This window comes from Arabidopsis thaliana, chromosome 2, assembly GCF_000001735.4.
Source record: "Arabidopsis thaliana chromosome 2, partial sequence".
Lineage (NCBI taxonomy): Eukaryota > Viridiplantae > Streptophyta > Magnoliopsida > Brassicales > Brassicaceae > Arabidopsis > Arabidopsis thaliana.
The window spans coordinates 13,129,297-13,147,401 of NC_003071.7; the positions used below are offsets into that span (position 1 = coordinate 13,129,297).

Below are 18,105 nucleotides of genomic sequence, written 5' to 3' on the forward strand. Positions count from 1 at the left end.
TAACACTAAGATTCAATAGAAACTACTCACATTAACAGTCACAGATACTGTAATTAGCTAAAAAATATTATTAGAAGGAATGAAGAGGATTGGGCCACGTAGGATCACACGCGCCCGCGAGTGTAAAAACGTACGAAATTATGAATCTTTTAATAACAAATTCGAAATTTGATGCCATTTCAAAATCGAAGCTCACACACACACACACACATCTCTCGCAAAAGCTATTTGGGGATTTTCAAATTTGAAAACAAAAGACTCACAGAGACTCAGACCCACCACCACCACCAACATTCTCTTTCTCTCTCACTTTCTCGGGAAACTATTTTTCCCTCCTCATTGAGAGTGTTTGGTTGTTGTAGGTTCCTCCATCGCTGTTCCTTTTTTACCACCAATATAATTCAAATCACGACATTACAGAAACGCTTCATAATTGAGTGACTGAGCCATAAATTCGAGACGCTCGGATTTTACCGACGGATCGGCTTGTTGAGTAGAGAGCCATGGGTTGTCTCTTCGGTTGCTTCCGTGCTAAAGACGACGAATCTACTACTGATTCCGTTTCTCAAGCCAAACATAACGTAATTCTAATCGTTTCCTTCTGTTTTTCCAGATCTTTGATTTGCAATTCAGTGTTCAATTCAGCTGTTTCAGTGTTAACATCTTTGGTTTGATGATTTTCAGAGAGGTCATGAGTCGAAGAATCGTTTGTCAGCTTTGTTTCTATCTGAAGGTGATAAATCTCTTCTTTGATGTTATATCACTTAATAGTTTTAAACGGTGGTCTTACTTGTTTATTGTTTTTTTGACGCAGCTTCGTCGCCTTGCCATGATGACAGAGAGGGATCTAGTTTGAATTCTATGCATATTGATAAAGATCTCAAGGATGACGTATGTTCATATCGAAATTATACTTAACAACTCACGCTTAAGATTTTGGCTCCATTGAAATTAATTAGCATTTTCGATTTGACTGGAATTCTAGAGTTAAGCATCTGTCATTCATTTATACTTGGGAGACAATAATTATGTTTGCTTGAGACATGTTCTTCTTTTGCTTGATATGTGATACTTGAGCTGAAGCTCTTCTCCCGTAATGAGAAGAAGTTTTTTTTTATGTCTTATGTTATTGAAGAGGTGGTCTAGACTCTACTAGTGCTTTTTTTTTCTCCATTAGGAATGCATCATTTGCATTGTATATACCACAGCCTTTGGCTTTGTCCTTATATTTGATTTTCCTTTTCTCTGTTTTGGTGTGCTCAGTTATTTGAGGTGTTGGTTTTAGAACTTAATTCTTTGTAAAGAAAATATATACATTATACACACAGATGTTTTTTTGGGATGAATGTAGCTTATGTATCCATGCATTATTGTGCAAGTGTGTGGAAGGAAATATGCTTAACTTGCATTAGTGTCTGCGTCTTTTATCTTTACTTGGGAAATTATCTGAAATTTGTGTGCGTTACTCTTCTCAAGTTGAAAATCCTGCTAGAGCTTGGCAGATATATTTGTTTGCATATAACAACAGAATTAGATTACCACTTTCTTCAATGAGAACCTAATCTCACTTTGCTTTACTTATGGAATTACAGGCACAGTTTCTTAAAGTTTCCTGCGAAATACCAGCGACACCAATTGAAGTTAGGAACACATCCAAAAAACTGGAAACTCCTAAAGGTGGTGAACATTTACGATCTTCCCCTTCCTGTAACTCTGAAGTAGTGTTTCACTTGAATGAGAAAAAGAATGAGCCCTGTGAAGAAATGGGAAGATCATTAGATACTTCAGAGCAAACTCCTAGCAGGTGAAACTGCTAATGTTACTTTGCTAGATAATATCTCTTTTAGCTGAGCTTTTGAAAAGTAAAAGAATCTTGGTTCTCCTTTCAAATATCTAGAACTGGCATGATTGCTTGCATATCCTAACATAAATTCTTACATCAGGCAAATAGTTTTAGAGGTTTCATGGAGCTGGAATTTACTCTTTTTCTAACTTTCTATCAGTTGCTTGACCGATGCCCGGAACAATGCAAGGATCTCTTCTGCATCTAGTGATGATAGTGAAGAAAGCATTGGTACTGTGTTCAGGGATGAGGTGGATAGAACCGGCGTTAGAGAAAAGACAAAGTCAGTGCGGTCTGAAATTGACTTTGGTCAATCTTACTCTTCTAGTTCTTCCAAAAACAGAACTGCAAGCAAACCTGAAATGGTTGGAAAAACTTCTATCTCAGCTACCTCGCCTTATACAACCTCAATGAAGCTATCCGATGAGATTCAAACCCCTGGAACCATTTTTCCTGCAAATATGGAATCAGCAGGAAGAGAGAGACGTAGAATCAGGTCTCAGTTTGTGCATTCAGCTTCCAATCTAATTGTGAATGCCTCCCTATGTAAGCTCCACGAAGATTCAAATGCGAACCTAGAACAAGCTAAAGTTCAGGCTTACAAAGAGAAGACAGAAAATGAATCTCCCACATCAACAATATGTGGGGAAAAGTTGGAAGAGAGTTCAGATGGAAAAAAACAGATAGGTGAAATTAGTAGTTCTCCTTTATCCATAAATCCTGGAGACAGACCTATCATTGGAATGGTTGCTGCTCATTGGAATGAGAAAGAGCATTCTCAAATCTCACCCAAATGGTGGGATGGTAATGGGATACCAAACTCTACAAACAAGTACAAAGAGGTACTCTCCTGTTTCTTTCCGAATCTCTAGGTTTCTTCACATTTCATGTCATTCATTATGAATATATATATTTTTTTTTGGCACTCATTATGAATATATGAGTTTCTTTTTATAATGCAGGACCAGAAAGTGAGTTGGCATGCAACACCTTTCGAAGAGAGATTAGAGAAGGCACTTTCAGAAGAAGGTGGTCAAGGTTTCATTCCTCCAAGGTATATGTCTCTCTTTCCTTACACAGTAATACGTGATTGCTTATGTTTTTGTCAGATCACATTCAAACTATTTTGGGATTTGAAGATAGTAACCAATGACGCATAAACATGTTATGTTGCAGGAGACTTGGAACAGTAGAAGAGTCTGAAAGGGACACAGCTATATCACATCTGCGACATTCAGTCATTTCCTTTTGAAAGCCGTGTAGTGTCTACTGAGGTAATATTCTCTTATGATCTCTTCTTAGGTTGATTATGTTCAGACGGAAGTACTTGAAAAAATATTTAACTGAAACTGCGGTCTAGCTATACCTCAACTCAAGAACAACAAAATGAAAGTTTATAAGATACTGATGGTTTATTTCTATAGATTGTTGCATACACCTACACGGCTACACGATAATATATGTGAAATAAGCATAATTTCTCATGCCTTGTTATTTGTTATATCCTTTATTTTATACTAAAACTCTAGAAATCCTCTGATTCTGAGATTTGGATCCACCATTACTGTCAGATCCTGAAATGGAGCAACGGTGAGGTCCCATCGAGTCCTCTAGCCAAGTAATGCCTCGCCATCTCGGTCGTGGTTGTGTTTCTGTACTTGGGAGGGTTTTGTTTAGATAGAAGCTCTTTCATAGGTCCATATACTTGCTCATTTGGTATGGTGTGCATGAAGAAAGATGCGCTTGAAATGCGAGGTTCTTCGCCTCTATTTGCCAAAACCCTGTGCTCCACACTTACAAACTTATCGTTTGTTATAAGCTGCAAGCAATCATTAAAAAAAACGTTTTGAGATTTGTCAAGATATGCAAGATTCAATTGGTGTATCAAGTTTCTTAAAAAATATTTGCCTGTAAAAGATCTCCAAGGTTAACGATTAGAGCTTCGGGATTAGGAGGAACATCGATCCAGTAACCATCATGGAGAACTTGAAGTCCTCCAATGTGGTCTTGAAGAAGAATAGTGATAAAAGAGATATCTGTATGTGAACTGATACCAAAGGTTCGGTCAGGCTCTGGACAAGGCGGGTAGTAATGGGAGAGCAACGACAAACTCTTTGCGCAATTTAGCTCTTTAAGGTGGTTAGGTTTTAAACCAAGAGCTTCTGATAAAAGCTCAAAGATTAGCTCCCCTAACTTCATCATTCGCTTGGAGTACTCCAACATGATTTCTCTGAAATATTCACCACCAGAGTTCGTTATTAGTTGGAAAGTTTCTTATAACCGAACCAGACCGAAATTTCTCACCTCGAAATCGAACAAACCTCCAAACTCGAAATTTTGTAAATGAATTTAGCTTAAAAAGCAAATCACACCAACCAAGATTTTCAACATAACATAATAACATGAGGGTATCATTATGGATTTAGCTAAAAAAGCAAATCATTATGGTGATGAATGGTATTCATTTTCACGTTGTAAATATGAATTCCGCTGTATTATACCATTCATACTATTCCCACAAATAGGTAAAATTAAAATTACACAGGACTTAATACTTTGCCCACAAAAAGTTTGCACTAAAATGTAAAAAAGTTTATTTTTTCTTTGAATATAATTTAACAAAAAGAAGAAAACAACCATACCGACAAATCACGGGTAAGTCCCCTGCTTGTGGAACATCAGGAGCCATAACCATAGTTAAAGTATCTCTCCAATTCGCAGCTTGAGAGCTATAGAGATCGAAATTAGTGTTATACTTAACCTTTTTAGTGATGTCACGACTATAGAACGTTTTCTTAACTTCTGAGTCCTGCTCATGAAACCCACGAATCCCATCTTTCATACTCTCCATCACCTCGAGTGGAATCCCATGGTTAATCACCTGAAAGAACCCGAACTTCTCAACCGCAGCTCTCACTTTCGCGATCACGCTCTTTCGCGTGACCGTGGACTCGAACACGCCACCTCCAACATCGATTGTTGGAATTTCTAACGTTGAGGAAGGTTTAGGGTTTGTAACGGCCACATCTTGGTGATGGAAAATGCGAGGAACTTTTGTGATTCCGGCGTCGACAAGACCCTTCACGCCGATCTTCATCTGGTCGAATGCTTTTACCTCACCAGCACGATCATAGTTGCCCGCCATTGTGTCTCTCTTTCTTTGACAAGAAGGTAGAAAATGTTGAAAGAAAGAGCTACACAGACGTGTGTGCTCCGTAATGTATTTTGTTGAATCAGAGGTACGTGAGCTCTCCGTGTATATAACAAAACAAAAGTATTTGGTGTGTGTGTTAAATGTGAATCATACAATTTCAAAGTTGAAATAATACTATATTATTTCTCAACTTTTGGTTGATGTAATGATGTTTATATCTCATAAAGCCATGTAATACTGTCCTTGAATCCATCTTGGTCGGTCACTCGGTCCTAAAACATTCTGGGACCTTGTACGAAGCAAACAAAAACTAGATTGGACCCTTTTTAATAATTCTAGCATACTTCTGTGTTTTTTTTTAGTATAGTACAATTCGCTCTAGAGCAAAACAAAATATATTCGTGTAACACATTATTTTTTGTCCTTTTATATATCAATTTTTGAGAACCGCATACAGTATTTTGTAAACTACTGTTTTTTTTTTGAGCTGTGAGAGATATTTTGTTGCATTTTCTTAAAATTATGGCACCTTGATTATAGGGGCTTGAATTGCTAACACTTCACCAGTGCTCACGCTAAAGCCAAATAAAATGCTTCATCCTTTTGTGTTCACCGGTCTTGAAAAATGAAAATCTATTTGTTAATGCATGGATTCGTATCGTAAAGAAAAGAAATTGATATCATATTTTTCATAAGGTCGTTATGGTATCAACAATCAAGAGTCTTGATATATCAACTCTCAATTTTGTTTTGCTATAAGCTCAAATATTTCAACTCTAATTTTCTGACCATTTTCTTATCTTGTGGCCGTCCTCCACCGTCCAACTTCAGATCGATGAGGATGAACATGACGCTCATCACCTTTATTCTCTATTTGATCTTGCCATTGGCAACTCCGAATGCACCACTAAAAAAATGGAAATGATTCAATATATGCAAATCGCTTTTGTTAGTAATAGATCTCGCTATCGTTCTTTGGTCTTGCAATAAAGGTTCTTATGGCGATAACTCGTGTTCGACATTGTTAACTGTAATGATTTTTGCACCGGCTAAGGGATTACTTACTAGGGTTCCTTGAAAAATAAACATAGCATCATGAGTAATATAAGATTATTCAATAAGCCCGACTACCAAATGTATAACATATCCCAACTCATTGCCTAAATTAATAGCATCATGAGTACATTTGTTTGAGTGTGCGAGAAGCTTTCTTTCATAAGGTACGGAACAATCAAGTGAAACTGTAGAAGACCTGAGTTATGTTGGTAAACTCCAAAGTTTATTTTATCAGATCTTGAAATCAAGCAACACAGAATTTCCATAAAGTCCTCTTGCCATGTAATGACTCGTGTACTCAGTGACGGTAGTGTCTCTATACTTGGGAAGGTTTTGCTCAGACAAAAGTTCTTTTATCGGTCCATAAACTCGTAAACTCGGTAAAGGATGCACAAAGAAAGATGCTACTGAGATCCGCGGCTTTTCACCTTTATTAGCCAGAACTCTATGCTCTACGCTCACAAACTGATCATTGGTCATAAGCTACAAAACAAATCACACAAACAAATATAAATTTGTATCAAACGAACAGTTTGTATCATGTCACAATAACAACTTGCCTGTAAAAGATCTCCGAGGTTAACGAGAAGAGCTCCCGGAACAGGAGGAACATCAACCCAATAACCATTCTGACGAACTTGAAGCCCACCAATGTGATCTTGAAGAAGAATAGTGAGAAAAGATCTGTCTGAATGCGGACTTGTGCCAAAAGTTAAACCAGGCTCAGGACAAGGCGGGTAGTAATGAGAAAGCATCAATAAACCTTTTGTGCAATCCATTTCTTTCAAGTGGTTAGGATTCAGCCCTAAAGCTTCTGATAAAAGCTCAAAGATTAGTTCCCCTAGTTTCATCACTCGTTTCGCATATTCCAACATGATTTCCCTAAAACATTCACACAACTAGATAAGTCTTCTTTCTTTCTTTCTTTCTTCTATAGACTAAGAAATAAAGGAAATTTGTATTTCGTACCCACAAATATCTGGTAAGTCCTCTGTTTCTGGAACATCAGGAGCCATAAAGCAACTCAAGGTATCTCTCCAGTTCGCTGAAGGAGAGCTATAAAGATCAAAATTACTGTTATACTTAACTGTTTTGGTGACGTCACGAGTATAAAACTTTTTCCTAACGTCTGAGTCTTGCTCATGAAACCCACGAATCCCATCTTTCATCTTCTCCATAACATCATTACTAATCCCATGGTTAATCACCTGGAAAAACCCGAATCTCTCAACCGCGTCTCTGATCATCGCGATGACGCTCTCTCGCGTGACTGTGTACTCGTCGAACACGCCTCCTTTAAGATCGATTGTTGGTATAACCATCGTTGTAGAGGAAAGAAGTAGATTTGAGTCGGTTAAATTAAGATGTGGATGATGGAAGATACGTGGGATCTGAGTAACTCCGGCGTCTAGGAGACCTTTTACGCCGATCTTCAACTCGTCAAAAGCTTTTACCTCACTAGCACGATCGTATGTTGCTTCCATCTTCTTCTTCCTTTGTGTCAAGAAACAGAACAAAGAGAAAACGTTTTCTAAGACAATAGGTATCTGCCTACTACTGTTGAAATTTGGTACCTCTGTGTATATTATAATAGAAAATGAGGTAATCGAATAAAAGTCAATGGAATTAAATTTTTCTGATTAGCCAATAGATGAGAAAAGGCAAAAAGATTCTTCGCTCAAGTCTATATGGCTCTGTTCACTGTCGGAAAATGAGTGAATTTGAAACGGCAGCTGTTTCTTTTCATCCAAGTAGCTGCCGGGAAAAGAAAAGAAAAAAGCTCAGGTAACTTGTGGGTCTTGCTTGAGACTCACGGAGTTTTCACCTATCTTTCAATAGTTGACTTTTTCACTAAATAACAAAACTGTTTTAAAATAGTAACTAAGTGGAGATGCGGGGTATCGATCCCCGTACCTCTCGCATGCTAAGCGAGCGCTCTACCATTTGAGCTACATCCCCACGATGACTATTTATTAAAATATTACAATATTTAATACTTTCAACGTGTAACTGATGCAAAATACGAGCGGTGTGTGTTGAAAAGGGACTAATGATTGAGAGAATTGGAGATAATGACTAACGATATTAATAGAGAAATCAGAAACTAAAGTCGGATACTATCTAATCAGTAAAGTAGAGATGTGTGTGATTGACTAAATTTTAGAATAGTTATGTTGGAAAGAGAATAAAGAAAAGTTAGGAGGATCTAGGGTAAAATTTTCAGTTTGTATTAAGTAAAATAAGTTTTTACTCTTACTATCTCAATTGGAGGGATTTTTTTTTCTTTCTTTCAGCTGATTAGTGTAGTATACATCAAGCTAAAACAAAAGTAATTTGTTTTTCAATCCACTATTGTTACGTCAATAGACATTAATAGTTACACTCTACATGTCATGAATTTTTGTCATTTCATGTATAGCTTCCATTTATATATTAAAAAAAAAAAACATATTAGAAGAAGTAAATACCTAATAGATAATCTTTACTTTGTTTATTATTTATGATTGGTGTATTCAGCTTATAAAATAATTAATATGCATCATATTTGTTTTTACAAAAAGTACATTGAATATCATATGATTTTTAGTTTTTTTTTTTTTTTTCATTTACCCTCGATCTTACAACAAATAATAAGTCCAGTCATACGCACCTACCAAAAGAACCAATTGAGGCATGTGGTTCAGTGGTTAGCTAAACGGATGGGCTCATTCTCTCACGTTTTATTTTGGCTCCACCTACCCACTTCAAACCACTAACCATCTTTGTTTCATTCTCTACGTCTTTCCTTCATTTGATTTTCCTTTTCTCATAAAAAAAACAAAGCATCATCAATCAATTTTATTTTTATTATGGGATCCCTTTTTATTATATTCAACGAAACCTAGTTCTTTTTCTTAAACGTCAAAAACAATGAGTTCTTTTACTAATTGACTGTTTGAGTTTAGAATCTAGTTTTGAACCCAAAAAATGATACTTATATAACTTCATGGAAAACTTTGATTCTAAATATTGTATGTAGAAGTATCCTCAATATACAAAGTAGATTTGCATTGTTCGACTTCAATGAAATGACATATACTTCTAATTGAGTGAGATAGAAATATCTAAATGTTTTATTTTCATCGGTTGACCAGATATTACGACGTTCTTACAAGAGTTTTGAACCCAAAGATGGGTTAGGGTGGGTGACATGGATAGATATTGACCTGTGGGCTCTGGCCAATCAACTCCGACAAGATAGAAATATCTAAGTTATTATTATTTGGTAACAAAATTGTATATTATCCACACAAGAGTAGCAAATAATTTGTGTTCTACAAAATGGTGACAATATTCATTTTCAAAGTAACAACTAACAAGTGTTCAGTTCACATTTTTAAAAATCAACATTCAAAAAAATAAAATTCAACAGATTGAGATTTTGATTTCATACAACATTAAAATTCTTAATATAGAAAATAAAAATTATATGCAAAGAGGATAAGTAATATTAATGTTGGAAAATCAGTTTTCAATACCAGTAATATTTTATGTAATTAGTTTTCCGAAATAGTTATATCTGATAAATTTTGTCATAATTTTTTTGATTGTATGGATTTGATAATAACACACGTTTCCACCAATCAACAACGGAAACGCAACGCCACGTTCCGCCACGAGTCGCGATTCTCTCTCACTCTCTCTCCCATCTTTCTCTATAAAACTTGTGTCGTGGACACTCTTAAAACTTCACTCAACAAAGCTTAACCATAAACTGTGAGTAAAAAAGAGAAGAAAGAAAAATGGTGCTAAAGGTGTACGGACCTCACTTTGCTTCACCAAAGAGAGCTTTGGTCACACTGATCGAGAAGGGCGTTGCCTTCGAGACCATCCCCGTCGATCTCATGAAAGGAGAACACAAGCAGCCTGCTTATCTCGCTCTACAGGTTCCTTCCTTCTTCTTCTTCTTCCTTCATCTTCTCTGATTTCTTCCTTTTTTCTCCGATTCTGATGGTTTCTTGATTCTTCTTCCTATGCAGCCTTTTGGTACTGTTCCTGCTGTTGTTGACGGTGACTACAAAATCTTCGGTAAGATCTTTAAGAAAATTTCAGTATCTGTTTTGATTGTTTCTATAATAAGGTCAATTTCGTCACAGAACAACCAAGTTCTGTTTTAGGTCAAGTTCTATAGTTATGATTTGTGTTGGCTCATGTTTGTTTTGGTTGTATGTATCTATAGTGATGCTAAGAGATGGTTTTTGATCTTTTGACAGAGTCCCGTGCGGTGATGAGGTACGTAGCTGAGAAGTACAGGTCACAAGGACCTGATCTTTTGGGGAAAACCGTTGAAGACAGAGGTCAAGTTGAACAATGGCTTGATGTGGAAGCGACCACTTACCACCCACCGCTATTGAACTTAACGCTTCACATAATGTTCGCATCAGTCATGGGATTCCCATCTGATGAGAAGCTGATCAAGGAGAGTGAAGAGAAGCTTGCGGGTGTTCTTGATGTCTACGAGGCACATCTCTCAAAGAGCAAGTACTTGGCCGGTGACTTCGTGAGCTTGGCTGATTTGGCTCACCTCCCGTTCACTGATTACTTGGTTGGTCCGATTGGGAAAGCTTACATGATCAAAGATAGGAAACACGTGAGCGCGTGGTGGGATGATATTAGCAGCCGTCCTGCGTGGAAGGAGACTGTTGCCAAGTATTCATTCCCAGCTTAAGATGTGTTCATCTTCTTGGTGATGTGGTTTGTGTTTTATGAGAGGTTTAATAAAAGTGGAACTAAATGTACCTCTTAATGTAATGTTGCCACCTCTGTGTTCTCTTTCCTTTTGTAGTTTAATAAGTATCTTTATGGCTTTGTGAGGCTTTCAATTTTAAGGAAATGATCTTTTCCCCTAGTTCTACTACTTGAATGATTTAACTAGCTTAAGAAAATTAATTATGAATGAAAGGTCGGATTAGCGCGCGAGACGGGAGACCTAGTCGATGGAATCTATCTTATTGATTGCATATCGACTCTCAATAATGGATAGGTACTGAAGTATGAAATAATTGATGATACCTTCAAACTAGTTTGCGGTTTAGGTTGGAACATGGTCTGATAACAAAAGAACTTCCACAACTATAAAATCTAGGTTGGCTTCTTTTACTCGGCCTTTTGATTCATAACCAAAGATTCTTGGTTTTGTGACCAAGACCATTCGAATATTGGAAGAAGTGACTGATCTAGCAAGAAACACTCTACCAGTAAAACAAAGTAGAGAGAGGTACCCTAAGAATAAAATCTTGATTTTCATGAAGCTTTTTGAGAGAAGCCTCTCAGCTTATTTATGGATAATAAAGTGCATCATCAGACGATACACTGATTTTTTTTTAACATCTCTACCAAATTTGACAAAAGTGAAAGAAAAAAGGTTTATTGGTCTTTCGGGGCCAATGATGGATAGTATAAATTAAAGTATAGACACTATAATGAAAGTTGGTTTCGATAATTAGATCACTAATTTTTGTTTAAGGCATCTAATAATTGCGTTGATAAAGTAATGTTATCTGTCAGAACATAAATTACAAAAATAAGAGGGCTCATTCGATCACGTTTTATAAATACTTTCTTGTACCCACCAACCTAATTTTAATCGGCTAACTTAGGTTTTCCATTGCCTGATCATTTTTTTTTTATAACCAAAACAAAACAAAGTGTAATCAAGTCTCGTAACTATTTTATTAAAATGTGTTGATTCAAAAAAGTGAGAATCATTTTGGCATCTTATTACAACAAAGTGGGGAATATCTTTAATCAAATATACTTACAACAAGTGGTCTCTCTCTTTATTAGGCTTATTAAAAATGAATAAATAACATTGTTAAAAAACACACACATGTAATTCATAATTTGATGGGACGTTGGAAATTTCGTGCTGAGAAAAGTCAAATATGACGTGAAACGTTGCCGCCACTAGCTAGCCGCCACCTATACCGACACGTATAAATAATAATATACTAATAAGTGCGACTGCGTTTAGCCTACTACCGCAAACGCAGCTAACCAGATCCCTTTTTCTCTCTCTTTTCTTTCCCTCTATAAAATCGCGTCCTGCTATAGTGAGTTTAGAAAGAAACTGATAGTAGAAAAAAAAAGAGAGAAGAAAAATGGTGTTGACAATCTATGCTCCTTTATTCGCTTCTTCAAAGAGAGCTGTTGTGACATTGGTGGAGAAGGGAGTATCATTCGAAACTGTCAATGTCGATCTCATGAAAGGAGAACAGAGACAGCCTGAGTATCTCGCGATTCAGGTTCCGATTTTCCCTCTTTTTTACTAAATGTTTCTTTTTTTCCGGTGACTATTTCCGATCATGATCCCTTTTTCCGATCGATGCAGCCTTTCGGTAAAATCCCAGTCCTCGTCGACGGAGACTACAAAATCTTCGGTACACTTCTTCTCTTTTAAGCTACTACTACACGAGTCATGATCTGATAATGGATCTGATCATTTGCGATCATGATCAATGAATCACATGATCTTTGAGATTTTTTTGATTGTTTGGAAAAGATTGTTTAGGTAAATGAGTGTTGAAGAGATTTCGATTTGTGTTGCAGAGTCGCGTGCGATCATGAGGTATATAGCAGAGAAGTATAGATCACAAGGACCTGATCTTTTGGGGAAGACTATTGAAGAGAGAGGACAAGTAGAGCAATGGTTAGACGTTGAGGCTACAAGTTACCATCCACCACTATTGGCTTTAACGCTCAACATTGTCTTTGCACCACTTATGGGTTTCCCTGCTGATGAGAAAGTTATTAAGGAGAGTGAAGAGAAGCTTGCAGAAGTGCTTGATGTCTATGAAGCTCAGCTTTCTAAGAACGAATACTTGGCTGGTGATTTTGTGAGTCTAGCTGATTTGGCTCACCTTCCTTTCACCGAGTATCTTGTTGGTCCTATTGGGAAGGCTCATTTGATCAAAGATAGGAAGCATGTTAGCGCTTGGTGGGATAAGATTAGTAGCCGTGCTGCGTGGAAGGAGGTTTCCGCTAAGTACTCACTACCTGTTTAAACAAGGAGATGTTGACTTGGGGGGTTTGTGTGAGCTTTGTGTTCTTTGAGGGAGTTCGTTTTCGGGTCGATTGTCTTGTTGTTTCAATAAGAAACGGAACTCTGTCTCATTTGTTGTCTCTGGTTTCTTGTATTCTGTAACTTTTCAAGCTTTTCAATAAGAGTTTAAAATCAGAGTGACTCAACCCATGTATATTCCTCTATTCAGTGTAGGTCTTTGATAAAACTGGTACTAACATCACAACCATCGTGGTTTGTTGAAGGATTGCATTTATATGAAAACTGGTTTATATGAATCCAAAAACATAAGTCAAAGTTTAACACATATCTCTCTGTTCTTCATGTTGTAATAAAAGGGAAAAAGAATCATTCCCTAGTCAGACAAATTCAAGAGCGGCAGATACATAACAACTCTTGAATGTACAAGAAAACTAAAAAGACAAATTCTTTTTGTTGTTAGAAGAATCAACTCTCCAAACATTACCAGACCATCAAAGAGTATATTAAAATGTACGAAGATCTACCAATCTTTATTCAAGGCTGGTGATGAAATGATTCGGAAGGCGGATCATTGCGTGGAACGTTAGGTTCAGGAGACACTACCGGGATATCCAAGCTGTTTCTTCTGTCCCGTTCAGTCTCTGCAGATATTTCTCTTACATCAGAAACTCTTGCCTCTGTTGCCTGAATATCATTCCATTCGTTTTCTCCCACCGGAGGCTGAGCGTTTACTACCTGCTCTTCACTCATATGGACTACATTCTCTCCCGGTATAGAGGCTGTTCTTGAAATGCTCAGACATGCTTTATCCACATTCTTTTCTGTTTCCTTTGTCATTGGAAGAGAAGCTTCGCCGTTAGTAGACTCAGTCTTCTCCTCACACACTTGCTTTGTCTCTAGTTGCTGCCTGTTTATTCAAAAATAAAGAGATTTATGACCCTTCAAAAGTCATGAGTTTCCCTGGGAGATAGATTCAGATAGGCTCACCTTTGAAGCTGAGTTTGTAACATATTCACATATGCTAAAAGCTCTTGCTTCTCTGTCCAAGCAGTTGCTTCTCTCTGAGAAGCCTCTTTTGATTTTGCTTCACCGCTTGCTTCTGCAACCCTCACTTTCTCTTCGGCCCTCACAACAGCTCCTTCAAGTATGACAACACGCTCTCTGGCTTTCCCAAGCTCAGACCGCCACATATGTGCCTCTTGGAGAGCAGCGTCTCTTTCCTTAACCAATTGATCTTTTTCCTTACTCAAAGTAAAGGTCTTCTCTTCCAATTCCTTGAGCTACATAGGAGATAAAGATCAAATAAACAACAAAACATACACAAGGATGCAAAAGTATCTATATATGACATGGCCTCATTACCTTTAATTTTGTGGCTTCTTGCTGTCTCTGTGAGTCTGTAGTCAAGCGCTCAAATTCCACACAAACGATTTTCCTTTGTTCATCCATTGTATGAGCAGCAGATGCTGCAGCTACAGCTGCTTCAGCAGTCTCAGATAGCTTATCTGCTATTTCCTTTATCATTGAGTCACGAGAACGAAGTTCCCTGGCTAAATTATGTAATTCTTCATCTTTGACACGCAGAGTTTCCTGTAAGATGTAAGTGGCTCAATAAGGTTAACCTGGACATTAGAATGAAGATGGACGAATAAGATTTATGCTAATTCTGTTAATTTTCATCCTTGACAAGCAGAGTTTCCTGTAAGGTGTCCCTATATGCTTTCATCGTTCATCTTGACATTTCAGAATCTCAACAGCCAAAGGATGTCAATATGCTATTCACAAAAGTTTCCCAAATTCGAAGAGAAAGAGAGATGCAAAGATACCACACCTTCATTATTGTCAAATCATCTAGTGGTCCATCAATCGGTTTATTTGGCGTTATTTTCAATGCATTCCTCAAAGAGATCTGCATTGCTGCTTGAATTTCTCTGGAACATTCCAATGCTGTTGAATTGGCAGCGGCAACAACGGTTGCAACGGTACCAAGTGTTGCAGAACCACTTCCACTTAGAGATTCGACAGCCTCCTTATGGGCCTTTAGAACTAGCTGTGTCGCACTGGAACGAACAAAGAAAGATAAGGTTTATCAGATTGGCTTTTGAGGGGCATTTAGAAGGTATTACATTTTCAGTAAGAAACGTAAAAAGAGAGAGAAAGATGATTCTTTCAACATGGTCGACGACGAAACCATTAAATCAACACAACTATGAATTATTTAAGATAGATGAAATAAGCGGGGTGGCTTCTCTAGAGAATGGTAAGTAAATAAAAAGGACAGAAAGAGAAGCAAACAAAAAGATGAAGATCCAGATGACTTACTGTAAGGTTGTGACCCAAGCTTTAGCTGCACCAGGAGTCTCTGCACACAAAAAGTAATCTTTCTTCTGTGGGGTACCAATATCTTATATCAAGTTGAAGAAAATTCAACTCTAGATTCCAATCAACTATCTCCTTATAGACAAAAGAAACAATTATAAATATGCCAACATTTTACTAAAACCAAGGATACAAATACAGCAACCATTATATTTTGGAAGCCCCCTGAAACACAAAAGAAACAAAGTCAATGATACAAACAGACACCAAATAATGATGATTATACAGAGCAACAAAAAAAAGAATGTAGCATCCATACTGGAAGTTGACAGGAGAGATGGAGATTGTGCTATTTTCGTCAAACAAAATTGTTCCCTTGATAGTTGGCTCATTTCGCCTCGTCCTGAGTCATGGAAATACATCAGAAATGAATAAAACCATGATGAAGTGGTCTACACACAAATGCAGCTACATAAGCAAATTGATATAACTCACTTATACTCCATTTTCCCTGTTGTTGGATCAAGTATCACCCATCGTTCGTTCCATTTTCTCAGCTATTCATACATAAACACAAACAAAAGATATTATCATTGTGAACCTTTGAATAAGCCAAGACATTTCAGGCCAAAAGACTTGTTTAAGCTATAGAAATCTAATAGTGAGCTATCAGAGAGTCTTCTTAGTTTGAGCTAACTAAGAAATCCCAATCAATAAAGCAAAAACTGGTTTTGATCATTTTCACTTAAAAAAATTGGACTTACAGTTTCAGATCGCTTGAAAAGAGGTCCTTGTAGCAAGTTCCGACCAGAGCCAGATGCCAATTGTCGCTTGATCTTATCCAAGCTGTTCTCAGTAGCATCAACAATTCTCTGCGCATTTTCAGAAATTGACAAAATGGGTCAATTTAAGAGTGTGAATGAGAAAAGCAGCCAAAAGAAAGAGACTAAATTGTAGCACACAGAGATCAAGAGAGAAAAAGACCGGAGAAGCGCCGTTGGAAGCCATGTTAATTGGGATCGACGAGATCGGAAAGCTCTTGATCGATTAGAAGTGAATTGTTGCTGATCGATGGATCGAGAGAAGAAGGGTTTTAAGAGGTTTTCTTTGGTATAGCTATGAGTATAAGCTGAAGAAGACGAGGTTACAGAAGAAGAAGAAGAAGAAGAAGGAATTGGAGAAAAATGCTGTTAGGTTTGGTTTCGCGGAATTGCAGTTGAATCTGTCTTCACTCTTTCAACGCGATCAAATCAACTTAACCGGTCGGTACGATACTGGATCAGCTTACTCGTCAAATGAACCGGTTCTTGAGTTTCTCACTTTTTGTTTGTTCACTTCATTTTTATGGTTTTTGATCTGACGGTGGAGGTGTCATCACATGATTCTTTTGTTTTGTTTTTGGTTATGAGGATGATTAAGTAGATCTGTAGAAGGTAGGCTTTGTTAAGGGAGAAGCTTTACATAAACGATGGGCTAAGGAACATCAATGGGCCGGGCTGTAACAAGCCAATCGTTTAGGAGAGAGCAGAGTTCTTACTTTGCCCAACTAATCTCAAATGTGTGCAAGATTGTGAAATATTGCGTACTAGCTTCGACGCTTGGTAGTGGTGACTTAGACACTTAGTTCACAGGGACTTCAAACATAGATGCGTTAGACACAGCTTTACACTTTCTCTTAATCTTCAAGATTTTCAATGTACTACAACTTCCCTAATGGTCGTAATGAAACATGATATAAGTACATAACATAATATTCAATAATATATGAGATTTGAGTAATCATATGTGATATGATGATACTCTTTCCTTAATAGCTAGGCGCTGATAACTACATAGGAGGAGGAAACACAACAACTTGTTGGGGATACAGAAATGGATTGAAAAGCATCAAAGCAAAAGAGTAGTAGACATGTAAGCCAAGACAATATTCAATTTTGGGGTTAACTGAAGTGGGAAAGCTGCAAAACGTGAAGTGGTCCTCTTGCTTTATTCTACGTATGTAGATTCCTTTTGTATGAATTTTCTCATTTGTTTTTCACTTCTATGGCATTCTCATCAACCCAACCATGCATATATTTCCTAAATGAAACGTCTAAGAAGCTATCAAAATCCATATTTTTTTGGCTCCTTTATATTCAATCTCCAAAATAAGAAGAAACTTCTACTATATAATATACTACAGAATTTGGACACCTTTTGACATTTATAAGTTTGACCATTTATCTAAAATTTGGTATGTTCTTATGATTAGTGTTTGAAAATAAGAAAATATATATCCATGTGATGTGGTCATTCATGTATACCTTCCATAGTGAAATCATGATGTTTGTTGACAGTAACATATTGTTAGTGGTCTATGAGCTAGTGCAACCTGCCATGACTCACTTTCCCTTGCAAAATCTGACATTCTTCCACAAAACATAAAAGTCCATTAAAATTCTACTTTTGGATGAATCTGACCTTAAGGAATTTTCAGTTTCAGTTTCTTCTTTTTTTTTTCATAGAAAACCAAAAGTGCTGTAGAGTCGCAGAGATAGTGACATCCACTTGAATATTCTTCTGTTTTTTCTTACATTCATTAATTAAATTCAATACTCAAATTATATATATATAGTCCTTTTTAGATATAAAACATCATTATTAACATCTAATTAAGATTGACAAAAATGAAGTTCGTTATATCAAATCGAT

At 37.0% G+C, this 18,105-nt stretch overlaps 6 protein-coding genes and 1 non-coding gene across 12 annotated transcripts; 3 read left to right on the plus strand and 4 right to left on the minus strand.

Moving 5' to 3' along the window:
- The first annotated feature begins 195 nt into the window (after positions 1–195).
- On the plus strand, positions 196–3,649 carry AT2G30820 (aspartyl/glutamyl-tRNA(Asn/Gln) amidotransferase subunit). 2 transcript variants are annotated; one of them, NM_128635.3, is made up of 8 exons: positions 196–581; positions 685–733; positions 815–891; positions 1,593–1,804; positions 2,004–2,685; positions 2,806–2,897; positions 3,020–3,117; positions 3,415–3,649. In NM_128635.3, exons 1-7 carry the CDS (start codon positions 504–506, stop codon positions 3,093–3,095), a joined length of 1,266 nt encoding a protein of 421 aa, NP_180640.2. In that variant the 5' UTR covers positions 196–503; the 3' UTR covers positions 3,096–3,117; positions 3,415–3,649. The 2 variants fall into 2 exon arrangements, with proteins under 2 accessions (NP_180640.2, NP_001031449.1); NM_001036372.2 differs by lacking the exon at positions 3,415–3,649 and having other exon boundaries at positions 287–581; positions 3,020–3,168.
- Positions 3,203–5,059, minus strand: AT2G30830 (2-oxoglutarate (2OG) and Fe(II)-dependent oxygenase superfamily protein). The gene is made up of 3 exons (NM_128636.2): positions 4,486–5,059; positions 3,752–4,073; positions 3,203–3,662 (listed from the first exon to the last, which is right to left on the minus strand). Exons 1-3 carry the CDS (start codon positions 4,986–4,988, stop codon positions 3,411–3,413), a joined length of 1,077 nt encoding a protein of 358 aa, NP_180641.1. The 5' UTR covers positions 4,989–5,059; the 3' UTR covers positions 3,203–3,410.
- A 958-nt stretch (positions 5,060–6,017) lies between these two features.
- Positions 6,018–7,708, minus strand: AT2G30840 (2-oxoglutarate (2OG) and Fe(II)-dependent oxygenase superfamily protein). 3 transcript variants are annotated; one of them, NM_001336305.1, is made up of 3 exons: positions 7,023–7,708; positions 6,614–6,935; positions 6,018–6,518 (listed from the first exon to the last, which is right to left on the minus strand). In NM_001336305.1, exons 1-3 carry the CDS (start codon positions 7,535–7,537, stop codon positions 6,285–6,287), a joined length of 1,071 nt encoding a protein of 356 aa, NP_001325213.1. In that variant the 5' UTR covers positions 7,538–7,708; the 3' UTR covers positions 6,018–6,284. The 3 variants fall into 3 exon arrangements, with proteins under 3 accessions (NP_001325213.1, NP_180642.1, NP_001325212.1); NM_128637.4 differs by having other exon boundaries at positions 6,018–6,536; NM_001336304.1 differs by having other exon boundaries at positions 6,018–6,935.
- Positions 7,709–7,939: 231 nt separating this feature from the next.
- Positions 7,940–8,012, minus strand: AT2G30850. Its single transcript has one exon. It is a non-coding gene; the product is annotated as a tRNA-Ala (tRNA).
- Positions 8,013–9,585: 1,573 nt separating this feature from the next.
- Positions 9,586–11,096, plus strand: GSTF9 (glutathione S-transferase PHI 9). 2 transcript variants are annotated; one of them, NM_001084514.1, is made up of 4 exons: positions 9,701–9,979; positions 10,073–10,121; positions 10,307–10,574; positions 10,744–10,949. In NM_001084514.1, exons 1-4 carry the CDS (start codon positions 9,836–9,838, stop codon positions 10,781–10,783), a joined length of 501 nt encoding a protein of 166 aa, NP_001077983.1. In that variant the 5' UTR covers positions 9,701–9,835; the 3' UTR covers positions 10,784–10,949. The 2 variants fall into 2 exon arrangements, with proteins under 2 accessions (NP_180643.1, NP_001077983.1); NM_128638.3 differs by having other exon boundaries at positions 9,586–9,979; positions 10,307–11,096.
- Positions 11,097–11,993: 897 nt separating this feature from the next.
- Positions 11,994–13,380, plus strand: GSTF10 (glutathione S-transferase PHI 10). Its single transcript, NM_128639.4, has 3 exons — positions 11,994–12,337; positions 12,424–12,472; positions 12,642–13,380. The coding sequence occupies exons 1-3, from the start codon at positions 12,194–12,196 to the stop codon at positions 13,094–13,096; spliced, it is 648 nt and encodes a 215-aa protein (NP_180644.1). The 5' UTR covers positions 11,994–12,193; the 3' UTR covers positions 13,097–13,380.
- SWAP70 (Pleckstrin homology (PH) domain-containing protein) lies at positions 13,369–16,764 on the minus strand. Of its 2 annotated transcripts, NM_179824.4 has the most exons (10): positions 16,399–16,764; positions 16,179–16,286; positions 15,910–15,971; positions 15,734–15,817; positions 15,608–15,639; positions 15,418–15,499; positions 14,927–15,155; positions 14,458–14,685; positions 14,083–14,375; positions 13,369–14,002 (listed from the first exon to the last, which is right to left on the minus strand). In NM_179824.4, exons 1-10 carry the CDS (start codon positions 16,420–16,422, stop codon positions 13,630–13,632), a joined length of 1,515 nt encoding a protein of 504 aa, NP_850155.1. In that variant the 5' UTR covers positions 16,423–16,764; the 3' UTR covers positions 13,369–13,629. The 2 variants fall into 2 exon arrangements, with proteins under 2 accessions (NP_850155.1, NP_973569.1); NM_201840.2 differs by having other exon boundaries at positions 13,369–14,375; positions 16,399–16,620.
- Between the last annotated feature and the right edge of the window lie 1,341 nt (positions 16,765–18,105).